This window comes from Microcebus murinus, chromosome 19, assembly GCF_040939455.1.
Source record: "Microcebus murinus isolate Inina chromosome 19, M.murinus_Inina_mat1.0, whole genome shotgun sequence".
Taxonomy (NCBI): Eukaryota; Metazoa; Chordata; class Mammalia; order Primates; family Cheirogaleidae; genus Microcebus; species Microcebus murinus.
In genome coordinates, this window is record NC_134122.1 from 37,172,816 (window position 1) to 37,185,039 (window position 12,224).

At 51.3% G+C, this 12,224-nt stretch overlaps 1 protein-coding gene across 1 annotated transcript in view; it reads right to left on the reverse strand.

The window, feature by feature from the left end:
• LOC105871034 (integrin alpha-D-like) overlaps positions 1-12,224 on the reverse strand; it is a 49,606-nt gene that overhangs the window by 1,770 nt on the left and 35,612 nt on the right. Inside the window, exons 15-30 of the mRNA XM_075994862.1 lie at positions 11,187-11,316; positions 10,948-11,090; positions 10,639-10,779; positions 10,339-10,548; positions 9,530-9,660; positions 9,243-9,400; positions 8,156-8,310; positions 7,775-7,906; positions 6,882-6,955; positions 6,535-6,676; positions 4,234-4,350; positions 4,042-4,121; positions 3,851-3,934; positions 453-531; positions 194-301; positions 9-86 (exon numbers count right to left, since the gene is read on the reverse strand). Of these exons, the coding sequence (XP_075850977.1) occupies positions 9-86; positions 194-301; positions 453-531; positions 3,851-3,934; positions 4,042-4,121; positions 4,234-4,350; positions 6,535-6,676; positions 6,882-6,955; positions 7,775-7,906; positions 8,156-8,310; positions 9,243-9,400; positions 9,530-9,660; positions 10,339-10,548; positions 10,639-10,779; positions 10,948-11,090; positions 11,187-11,316 (1,962 nt within the window). The remainder of the gene's footprint in view (positions 1-8; positions 87-193; positions 302-452; positions 532-3,850; positions 3,935-4,041; positions 4,122-4,233; positions 4,351-6,534; positions 6,677-6,881; positions 6,956-7,774; positions 7,907-8,155; positions 8,311-9,242; positions 9,401-9,529; positions 9,661-10,338; positions 10,549-10,638; positions 10,780-10,947; positions 11,091-11,186; positions 11,317-12,224) is intronic.

Genomic DNA, 12,224 nt, shown 5'->3' on the forward strand with positions numbered 1-12,224 from the left:
TTTCTCACCAGCACAGAACTCCCTGGAATCTGGGTCAGGAAGTCAGGATGCTGGGGCGGTTCCCTCTCTGCCACACAGGGGAGGCTCTAGGGAGAGAGAGAAGTAGCCACAGAACAGTCAACATGTCCCTGGAGAGAGGGTGTGCGGTGCAGTGGGACCAGACTCTGGAGAAAGAGGAAAGGCAGGCAAGCACCTGTGCAGGGGCCTCCACGGCCACGACCCACACAGCCACGCTGTTCAGCAAGATGGGGACCCAGAAATGAACGCTGACCGCCAGATCTCGATGACCCAGGTTATTCACCTGTAGAAAATCGAGACAGAACGTTATTGTGGTCTCCAAATCCCACTCCGTTCCTGGCCCCAGCCCGAGGCACCTCTCCATCTTTCCCCACCAACTTCCAACTTGATCTGCACCGAGGGAGGGCAGACGTGGGTATTCCCTAGCCTCTCACACGATATCGATGCTCAGCCTCTTTCCTGCTCTTCGCATCAGAAGTCGTGAAGTTGAAGTACTTGGTGGATTCCTCCTGCCTGGAGAGAGAGGGCTTGTTGGTGAAAAACAGCCCTGAGACTGTCCCCAGTTGTGCCCTAGCCTGCTGCAGAGAGTTCTGTTTGGCCGGCAGATGACTCAGGGAAACTGGTGGTCTCACGGAGCTCTGCAGCCTCGGCCTCAGCCCCTGTCCCCCTAGTGCCCTGTGCCCCAGTCACCCAGAGCCGCAAGCTTTTCTTCTGCTTGGAATGTCCTTACTCCCACCCCTTCTGGAAATTTACACTTAAAGGCCCAACTTAAACATCACCTCTCCTAACTTTTAAACATTTTCCCATGAGAAAAAGACATCCACATTGCTTCATCTCGTAGATACATGGTTAGGGTGAGGTAATACTTGCAGAGACTGTAGCCAGAACAATAGGCTCAGGGGGACTCTAGGGACTGATGGCTGGATCACTCTGGAAAAAATGGAGTGAGAGCCCCTCCATGGTGGGAAGGAAGAAAATAGATGTGGCCACCCTGAAGCGGCAAGTAAATGTAAGGGAGGATGGTGCGTGAACACAAGCCCATGGAGGGGACATGAGTGTCCTGGGCTGCAGGTGGGTTTCCATCCATCCTTAGCACCCTTCGGCAAACACATGCCGTGTGACTGGCCCTGGGGGTCAACAATTAAGCCACAATCCCTGCCCTCTCAGAGCTTAGTGTCTACGAGCTCAGTAGACTCAAGCGGACCAGCAGAGGGGCCTGTCTTTTTCAACCCCAGCCCTCACACAGTGGCCAGGCCAGCCGCCCAGAGACTCCAGCAGTATCCCCGCGGTCAGCCTCCCAGCGTGGGGATTAGGAACACACAGGCTGTCGTGCCAGACTCCCTGGGTTCACATCTCAGGTCTACCACTTTTCACCTGAGCCACTTCAGGCAAGCTACTTAGCCTCTCTGGAGCCCTGTAGTTTTTTCCTCTTTAAAATGGGGACGATAATAATAGTACCTACCTGTGGTAGAGTTGTGATGAGGGCTGTAGTAGTGCCCAGCACATAGCGAGACCTCCATAAATGTTAGAGATTATTTTTTCTTACTATGCCAGCCTTCCTCTCTGCTCCCCATCCCAGCCCCTTCTCTCTGTGCTTCCGTTTTCTCACCTTAAAACCTTATAGTTCTAAACCTCTTTTCAAATCTAAGCAGGTCACTTTCCCAAGTCCTCAGAGAGGCATGTGGTATATGGCCATGGGCTCTGTAGCCGAACCTGGTTGCGCCACCATGCCTGGTTCATTTTTTCTCTCTATATATTTTTTTAGTTGTCCAGCTAATGCCATGGCACTCTAGGCTGATGCCATGGCACTCTAGCCCATGCAACAGACTGAGACTCTGTCTCAAAATAATAATAATAGGCCAGGCGCGGTGGCTCATGCCTGTAATCCTAGCACTCTGAGAGGCCGAGGCGGGCAGATTGCTCGAGGTCAGGAGTTCGAAACCAGCCTGAGCAAGAGCAAGACCCTGTCTCTACCATAAATAGAAAGAAAATTAATTGGCCAACTGACATATATAGAAAAAATTAGCCGGGCATGGCAGCGCATGCCTGTAGTCCCAGTTACTTGGGAGGCCAAGGCAGGAGGATCGCTTGAGCCCAGGAGTTTGAGGTTGTTGTGAGCTAGGCTGACACCACGGCACTCACTCTAGCCTGAACAACAAAGTGAGACTCCGTCTCAAAAAAAATAAAAATAAAAATAATAATAATCTGTTGACTTCTTTGTTGGTAAAAATGGGGATAATAATACAGTTATAGAATTATAGGATTAAATGAATGCAAAGTGCTTAAAATAATGCAAAAGAAAAAAAACAACAACATAAAATAATGCCTGACATAAGTATATGTAACTGTAAGTTCTTCATATTTTCCTGTGGATAGAAAGGGAAACCTGCACGTGCGGTTTGAAAGTGCAGTGACACTGCTTGATCCCCTCCCCCAAGTTCCCCTAAAAATCCATACATCAGCAGCTGCAGCAACAGCAGCAAACTCTGTCCCATGGCAGTGTTATAAGCTTCTGAGCAACTCTCTAAACCTCTGAAGTTTAACCCAGCATGTGGGATCCTTGCTTTGTTCCCAGCCTGGCCTGCCTCTGCCTCCTCAACCCACCTTCATACCCCAGAGCAGCAGCCCTGCCCTTGCCTTTCGGTGGCCTGCCTCAATCTTGGGCTCCTAGAGACCTTCCCAACAGTTTCTCACACCTCTGCCCTCCTCTGAGTTTTGTAGAAACTTGACCTTTCCTTTCCTCTGTGTGGTGACAGACCATATCCTGTTGGGTACAAGTTGTCCCATTCAGAGTGCTCAGAAAACCTTTTTTGGTTTTATTTTGTTTTGAGACAGGATCTCACTCTGTTGCCCAGGCTACAGTGCAGTGAATCACAGCTCACTGCAACTTTAAACTCTTGGGCTCAAGCAATCCTGCCTCAGCCTCCCAGGGAGCTCTGACTACAGGCACGTGCCACAACAACACAGCTAATTTTTCTATTTTTTTGTAGAGATGTGGGGTCTCACTATGTTGCCAGGGTGGTCTCAAACTCCTGGGCTCAAGCAATCCTCCCACCTTGGCCTCCCAAAGTGCTGGAATTACCGGCATGAGCCAACGCACCTGGCCTCAGAAAAGCCTCGATCTCAATCTAGTACCTTTGCTTGGGCACATTCATATTTAGCACAAATGACAGGATTGGCTTCATTTTAAAAGAAGCCTGTATTTTTTAGGGAGAGGAGGAAATGCACAGTGGTGACAAGATGTATGTTCCACCAGCAGGCCAATTGATCAGAGAAGAAACAAGAATTATGGTATATAATATTGTGATATGAATACAGTCATGCATCACTTAACACCAGGGATACATTCTGAGAAATGCATCATCAAGTGATTCCATTGTGCAAACATCATAGGGTGCACTTACACAAACCTAGATGGTATAGCTTACCATACACCTAGGCAATATGGTGTAGCCTGCTGCTCCTAGGCTGCCCACCTGTACAGCATGTGACTGTACTGAATACTGTAGGCAACTGGAACACAACAGTAAGTATTTGTGTATCTAAACATAGAAAACGTAATGCGTTGCATTACAGTGTTATGACAGCTACAACGTCACTAGGCAATAGGAATTTTTCAGCTCTATGATAATCTTATGAGACCACCATAGTATATGTGGTCCATCACTGACAGTAAGAGTCACATGACTATGTATGGCTGGTTACCCACATGAGCATTCCCATGTGAGGAATCAAAAGGCCACGTCATCAAAAGAGTAGGCTGGGGCTCTGAGGGAGGTACCAGGCTTGGAGGAAGGTCAGAGGTCCAAGGGGAGGGCCAGGGAGTAAGCACCTGCTGATTACTGTGTAGACGGAATATTTCACTGGCAGCTCCAGCTGGAAGGTTGTCTTGCTGGTTGCAGGCTTATTGTTCTCACTGGAGGAAGAAAGGGGGCCCAAGTAGGAAGGGATCCAGGAGACGGGTCTCCACGTGGGGTGTGAGACAGGAGAGCGAAGGGCACACCATACCTGGCCTGGACTTACCTGCTCGCATTGGCCCTCATAAGCATTCTGTCTCCCAGGTTTGCCTTGTAGGAGACGTCAAATGTGACTATGAAGGTTCCCTGAGGGAAGGAGCAAGAAGGAATGGGGATAGGCAAGGTCATGCAGGAGTGAGGGAAGGGAACAGGTCAGGATGAGGGAGAACAGTGATGAGATCTGGGAGGAGACACTGACCTTAGAACCCTCCGGGAAGACGGGGTGGTTGATGCTACAGCTGCTGCTCCTCAGGCCTTCATTTCTGGAGGACACTGACTCACACGCCAGGCGCAGTGGGCGCTGATGAGGTTGGTTCTAGGAGATGAGAACAAATTCAAAAGTTACCCACATGCACACATGGGCTTGTTATATAACAGTGGTGGCACTGCAGAGCGATAGGGAAAAGGGCAGACTCTTCAATACATGGTGCTGGGAAAATTGGCCCCTACCAAAAAAAAAAAAAAGAAGAAGGAAGAAAAGAAGGAAGAAGAAGAGAAAGATAAAGAAAGAAATTGGATCCCTACCTCACTCCATATGTTAAAATAAATTCCAATTGGATTGAAGATTTAAGAGAGAAAAAGCAAAGCTAGCCAGTCATGGTGGTGTGCATCTGTAGTTTCAGCTACTTGGGAGGCTGAGATGGGAGGATAGCTTGAGCCCAGGAGTTCAAGGCTGCAGCGAGCCGTGATCATGTCACTACACTCCAGCCTGGGTGACAGAGCAAGACCCTATCTCAAAGAATATTTAGAAGAAGAAAAGAGAAAAAATTAAAAGTATAAAGCTTTTAGAAGATAATTTGGGGAATTATTTTCACAACCTTGGGGTAGAAAAGCATTTCTCAAACAAGACCCACACACAAGAACACTAAATACAGAGATATGATTGATAAAATCAACCATGATCAAATTAGACATTCTGTTTATTAAAAGGCACCATAAAAAGATTGAAAACACAAGCAACAGCATTGGAAATGATACTTGAACACATAAAACTGGAACAGGACTAGTAACCAGAACATGTAAAGAACTCTGACAAATCAATACGAAAAAATGGGCAACCCAATCGTAGAATAGATAAAAGACATGGACCGGACACGGTGGCTCACGCCTGTAATCCTAGCACTCTGGGAGGCCACGGAGGGAGGATAGCTTGAGCTCAAGAGTCTGAGAGCAGCCTGAGCAAGAGCAAGACCCCATCTTTACTAAAAATAGAAAAAATTAGCCCAGCATGGTGGCGAATGCCTGTAGTCCCAGCTACTCAGGAGGCTGAGGCAGAAGGATTGCTTGAGGCTAGGAGTTTGAGGTTGCTGTGAGCCAGGCTGATGCCACGGCACTCAAGCCCAGGCAACAGAGTGAGACTCTGTCTCAAAAAGAAAGAAAGAAAAGAAAATGGAGGGGAGGAGAGGGGAGGGGAGGGGAGGGGAGGGGAGGGGAGGGGAGGGGAGGAGAGGAGAGGAGAGGAGAGGAGAGGAGAGGAGAGGAGAGGAGAGGAGAGGAGAGGAGAGGAGAGGAGAGGAGAGGAGAGGAGAGGAGAGGAGAGGAGAGGAGAGGAGAGGAGAGACATGGACAGGCACTTTCCAAAAGAAAATATCTGAACTACCAGGAACTATATGAAAAGTTAATCAACCTTAATAGAAAAATGCAAATTAAAATTCTAAGGAAATTCTGTTACTAACCCACTAGATTTACAAAAATTGAAAAGTCTGACAATGCCAAGTATTGGAGTGGATGGAAAGCCACAGGGACTCTCATATGCTGCTGATGGAAGTGTAAATAGGCAAAAATACATTTGAAACTGGTTTGACTTCACTTACTAGGATTGAAGATACACATACACAATGACCCAGCAATTCCACACATGATATATACCTACCAAAATATTTCTCGTAAATGTACCAGGATACATGCTCAAGAACAGTCATGGCCAAAAACAGGAATCAACTCAAATAGTCATCAGTTATAAAATGGATAAATAAATTGTGGTATAGTCATACAAAGAGATTCTATGTAACAATGAAAATTTCTACAGCCATTTGCAGCAACATGAGTGAATCTCACAGACATAATATTGAGGAAAAGAAGAAAGACACAAAAAAGTATGTTTCCATTCACATAAAATCCAAATATTGGCAAAACTGAGCAGTATCATTTGGGGAGGCACTCATGCATGGTAAAACTATAAAGAAATGCAAGGAAATGATTATCACAAAGTCAGAACAGTGATTACCTTTGGGGAGAGAGTGGGGGTGTGATGGGGAAAGGCACATGATGAGAGGGCTTCTGGGGGTGCTAGCAGTGTGTTATTTCTTGACCTGGATGCTAATTGTGTGGAGGTTTGCTTAATATTACTCATTAAACTATGCATATGCTTTATGTGCTTTTCTCTGTGTGTGTTTCTATGTCGTCACAGAAGAAGAATTTAAAAGAAACTACTAGAATGCTGCGAGTTACAGGGCAGGGGAGAGGCCCCAGCCAAGTGGAGCCCAAGGGGGTTGCTTACCTGGGTTCCTGACACCCGTCGAAAGGACAGCCCTGCTGGGTAGCAGAAGTGGATCACAGTGCCATAGGAATCCTCACCGTCATTCCACACAGTCACTGTCACATTGAGTTCCGGGGAGCTCCCCACCATCAGAGTCTGCAGGCTGAAGTGGGAAGGACAGGACTGAGAATGTGACTGGGCTGGAATTGGACCAGGGCAGGGGCGAGATTAGGGGAACTCATGAGCTATGGGTGAATGACATTCCAATCAAAATCATTTTTGTTAGAAAGAGAGCCAAGGGGGAGCACAAACACTCCTCATCCTATGAGAGTGGGAGACCTAGAAGCTTGAAAGGAGATAGAGCTCACCCTGAGAAGCTGAGGTTGACACCCAGGTCCCCTTCGCAGAGGCGGTCTTGCCCACAGTTCTTCTCAAAGGGAAGCTGCAGTGAAACAGTACATTCCCTTCCCATCTCATGTCTTAGTCTCTCTCCAGTCCCCTCATTAGGAATACTCATCAACATTGAGTATTACCAAGCCTCTGCTCCCAGGACTGTGCTAGACACTGGAGCGCAGGTGGGGTTTAGGGGTTGGAATATAAAAGGAAGATAAGACAAGATCCTTGGATTCAAGAAAAAAAGTTCAGTTGAGTCAAATCCAACTCATCCTGGAACAATATTCAACAAACATTATTAAGTGCCAATAACGTGAGAGGTTCTGGGGTGGATGGGGGTTTGGTGAAGGCGAAAAGGACAGGTGAATTAGACATGGTTCTTAGGCTCAAGGACCCTGTAATCCCAGGGGAGCCACAAATGTAGATGCAGGTTGTTATGATTCCAGCCAGGTGACATTTGGTCTGACATCACCATGGCACAATGGGAGGCTGGAAAAGAAGTGGCAGCTGCTGAGTGTGGTTTTCAAAAGAGACTGGAGCTTTGGGGACTGGAGAAGATCCTTGGAGCAGAGAGAAGAAGGAAGTGGTTTCCAAATGAGAGATACAGCAGGGACAAAGGCACAGAGGTGGGAACTGGAAAAGCTGGGAGCATCCGCAGAATGCGAACCGGAGAGTTTATGATGGGGCAAAGCGGGTAGCCGGCCGGGGTGTGTGCAGGGGGGCCAAGCGAGGCTGGGCCCTGGTGCCTGGGTGGAGGCGTTCTGCACTTGATGAGGTGGGTGGGCTATTGGGCACTACTGTGGGTTCTTAAGGACATGGAGACCCAGTGAAAGTCGGCACATCCCTGGGACTTCATTGAAAGACTCACAGAAGCCGTGAAGAGGTCCTGTGTGCCCACAGCCAGCACAGGGCGAAGGTTCCTGAGAGAGGGGATGGGCTCTCCCACCAGGGAGAAGTTGAGGCGCAGGATGATGGGGCTCATCATATCCTCCACGCAGTCCTGAGGGAGGGTGGCCTTTCAAGAACCCGCTCTCCTTCCCCTTGCTTTCCACCGCTGGGGCTTCTCCCCTGTGTCCGTTCCCCACTGTCCAGACAGCTCCCCATCCGAGCTGTCTTGCAGCCAGGGTCTCCTGCCCCAACGTTGCTTTCTCCAGCCCCGGTACCTTCACCCTTCCCACTCACTCAGCAGAAAGCAGGGATGCTAGAGGCTCCTCCTCCCTCTCCCCTGCCCAGAACCCAAAGTCCTCACTGGCAAAAGCAGCTTCATGGTTTCACAGTGATCCCCCAGCCCCAAGGTGATTCTTCGAGTCAAAGTCCAGTTTTTGGTCTCATCAAAAATGGCTCGAGAAATCAGACGTCCTGGGTCCAGTGCCAGATCATACCTGACAGAGCTCTGGACATCACCTGAAGGGGAAGAGGGAGTGGAAAATGGGAAGGCTGAGAGAACCTAGAATGTTCTGTTTTCATTTATTTGTTCGTGTAATAAATATTTGCTGGGCACTTTTTATGGGCCAGGAACTGTGCCCAGTGCTTGGGATGCAACATGGAGAAGAAGATGGAGAGATTGGGCTCCTGCCTTGGTGAAGCTCATGGTCTATGAAAGGAGCCGAGTGCATGGGCCTTAATGTCACAGTGTGATCAGAGCAAGGGGAGGATCTTCTGGTGGCACTAAGGAGGGCGTGCTGACTCGCACCTGGCAGGGCTGCCGTCTTAGATGGTGGCCTGGAGGACGAGCAGGAGTCTGGCGCAGAGCGGGGAGGAGAACGTCGGACAGTGGGCACGGAGGCTAAGACCAGGAGGGGGCAGGAGGCTGGCCCATTTATTTGCATATCGAGTAAGGGTGATGCTATGAGACCAGAGAGGCAGGGAGGCCAAACCAGAGGGGGCATTTCAGGGAGGACGGGGTCTCTGTGAAAGAGAGGGGGAGCAGTTGAGGGGTATTAAGCAGGGGGATGAGGAGCCTGGGTTTGCATTTTCCATCAGCTATAGTTCTGTGCAGAATGGGTGGGAGGGTGCAAGAATAGATACAAGAACTGCTCAAAGTGTTGTTACTTTGGTGTCAGAAGGAAAAAGACTTGGGGTCCCAGAGGAAGGCAGGGGCTGGGGCTGGGGGACAGAAGAGGGCAGACTCTAGCTCCATCCTGGAAACAGAACCTATAGGCTTGGCCTGGGTATGGGAGGAAGGGGGACAGAAGGTGCCCAGGTTTCTGACCCGGGCAGCTGAGCGGATGTGGCGGTGAGATTTGGATACCATCTGGGCCCATTCTGTCCTGCGGATAGCACTGGCGGCCTCTAATGGGTGAGGGGCTGAGCAAGCTTTTAGGGAGGAAACTCACCTAACTGGTCAAGTGAGCTTTTGTGAACAGTGAGACAGACTGTGGCCTCCCCAGCCTCCATGTTGGTGGGCACCTCTTCCCAGCACTGGTACGCGGCCTTCGCCACCTCCACAGGGGTGAATCTCATGGTTATGCCCACTGTCAGCACCGGCAGGCTCCTGAGGGGCATAGGCAGGGACAGAGGACGGGACACTGGTCTTTGGGAGGAGTACAAGGTGGAGAGGGCAGCACTGGTGAATCAGACACACAGCGGGCAGGAGTGGTATTTGGGGAGGGGGGGTTGTCACCTGAGCAGCAGCACGTGCCCCTGGGCCCCCACAGCCAGGTCCACCAGTCCATCCTGCGTGAGGTCCTGGCCCCCGCTCAGCGACTGCCCAAAATACTGGAGCCTGGGGGACAGCTGGGAGCCTGCGATCCGCTGGCCAGAGAGGGACAGGAGAAGTGAAAGCAACAGGGAGGTGGTGGGGCAGGTTTGAGATGTGAGCTTCGGAAAGGAGACTGTAGGGGAAGCAGATCTGAATAGAAAAATCAGAAAGGAGAGACGAGGGGTAGGGCGTGAAAGCAAGCAGAGGTGAGGACCTCAGGGACCCCAGACAGAGAAACGGAGCTGTTTTTGTCCAGCTCATCACGAGGGTGCAGGTTAATGAGGAAATAAAAGCATAGCAATGGGAATATCATAGATTCCTTTGTTTGCCATAGTCCTTCATAAATATTTGATGGGTGGAATGCTTAGTGCTGTCCTTCTGCTATCTGTGCGAGAAACCGCTGGATTGGTTTTATCATTTCCATGTTTTTTAGAAAGAAACTGAGGCTCACAGAGGCTGCCAGTCTCTGCTTAAGGCCCCACAGCTAGTGGTGGCCAAGGGGGACCTGGGGCCTGGCCTCCACGCCTGATCTCTCAGCCATGGAGCTGCCCACGGCAGAATAAAGGGTGTCTGGAACCCAAGAAGAGAAGAGAGATGGTCTGTGCTTCGCTGGGGGCTACTGAAAGGAAGGGAATGGTCACTGCCAAGGCGAGTGACAGGGGACGGCGGCAGGTGAGCCCCAGCATGGAAAGGGAGCTGGAACCAGAAGAGGCTGGAGACAGAGGCCTCACCTGGCTGTGGGAGGAGCTGATGCCGAGTCCTGGGGTGCCATGAAACAGGTAGACAGCACCCCGGTTCTCCTGCTCTCCCGGGGCCCCAATGGCCACGTCCGTCAGCTTGTCCCCATTCGCATCCCCCAGCACCGTCAGAGCCGCCCCAAAGCGGCCCCAGGGGTGGCCCTGCTCCCCGCGGAGAATGACTTCACACTGCCACCTGCTCGGCTGCAGACAAAACCAGTGCCAGGCCCCTGCCTGGGCAACCCCTCACCCCATACCCAGACCCCACCCAGCCCAGGGCCATCAGCCACTCACCCCCCAGGGCAAGGGGCACACAGACACTTGGCCCCCCCATGTCTGCTCATAGTAATGGGGGGCCCCGATGAGGATCAGGTCAGTGCTGCCGTCTCTGTCCACGTCCACCGAGCAGAGGGAGGCCCCGAAGTAGGAGCCGATCTGGAGGGCAGAGCCTCAGGTCATCCTGCCTGCCCCCGCCAGAGACACCCCCTTCTAGGCCAGGCACCAGGACCTCCCCCAGGGGCCCCATCCCCTTCATTCTTTCCTTCCCTGCCTCTGGCCACCACGCCCAACCTTGGGTCCCCTCTGGCTGTCTCCATACCCAACCTGGGCCCCAGTGACTTCGGCCTTCAGCCTCCATTGCTCAGATGCCTGGGTGAAGACGACAACCTTCCCGGTATGCTGATGACGGGGGGCCCCCAGGACCAGGCTCTGCACCCCCTTCCACAGGGCCAGCTCAGTCGAGTAACCTGAGGGGGCCAGGCCTGAGCACAAAGGCCCCCCAGGCTGCTGCCCCGCCCAGGACCTCCTCTTGGGCCTGTCCCCCACCCCCAGCCTTTTCTCACCCAGGTAAGAGTCCATCATGTTCACATTCTCCTGAGACATGTTGATGAAGGTGGGGTTCATATTTGGGGGGTACAGGAAGGCACCTCCGGACCAGCTGAAGCTCCCCACAGCCCCCAGAACCGGTCCATCCTAGGAGGAAAGGGTTCCAGGGGGGCTGAGCAGGCGGGAACAGGAAGACAGCCTGTTCCAAAGAAACGCCTGCCACCAGCCCTGCCAGCAGTCCCTGTGCTCCCAACCCCTAATGTCTCTCCACCTGTCACCCCTGCTACTGTCCTGGTCAGCCCCGTCCCATTTTACCCACCGCCCTTTCTGCCTCCCAGGGTTCTCCTCTGCCCTGCTTCTACCACCTGGGCATTAGATTTCCTCAAACCCAAATGTGCAGCCACTGCCCCACTGGAAAACCATCACCACACCCCTAGGGATAGCACCAAGGACCCTTCCCAGTCTAACCCGTGGAGTCTTGCTTTGTTCCAAAACACATCTAGCCTTTGGCCTGGGTACCTCTCTCTCCCCTTCTCACTTTCTGAGACTCAGCTCTTCCCTCTGGAAGAGTCAACTTCGAAGTCACCTCCTCTTTGAGGTCTTCCTCAGTTCCCTTAGGAAGCCAGAGGCATTTCCTGTGTGTACTTTGTTTATTGCCTTCTTAAAAGCAGACCCCTCTGGATAATTTGCACACACATGGACTTCCCATGGTCTCTTTGGTCTGCACAGTCTGGTCCTTCTCAGCTCTCCACCCCTCTCCTCTCATGCTGCCCCTTGCTTACTCCACTGTGGCTGTGCCAGGCCTTCTATCTCTCTAGCACAGTGACCTTGTTCCTGCCTCAGGACCTTTGCACTTGTCTTTCTTCTATCTGGAGCAATCTTTCCCCAGATTTTCCCAGGGCTGGCCCATTTTCACCATTGGGCCTTCTCTGACTAGCTGTTTTCCTCTATCCCGATGCTGAGCCCCCTCTGGAAGTCTGTTTGCTTATTGACTCCTTGCACGTGAATATGCACTCCATGAGATCAGGAACCTTAGCTACCCTCTTCTCTGCTGT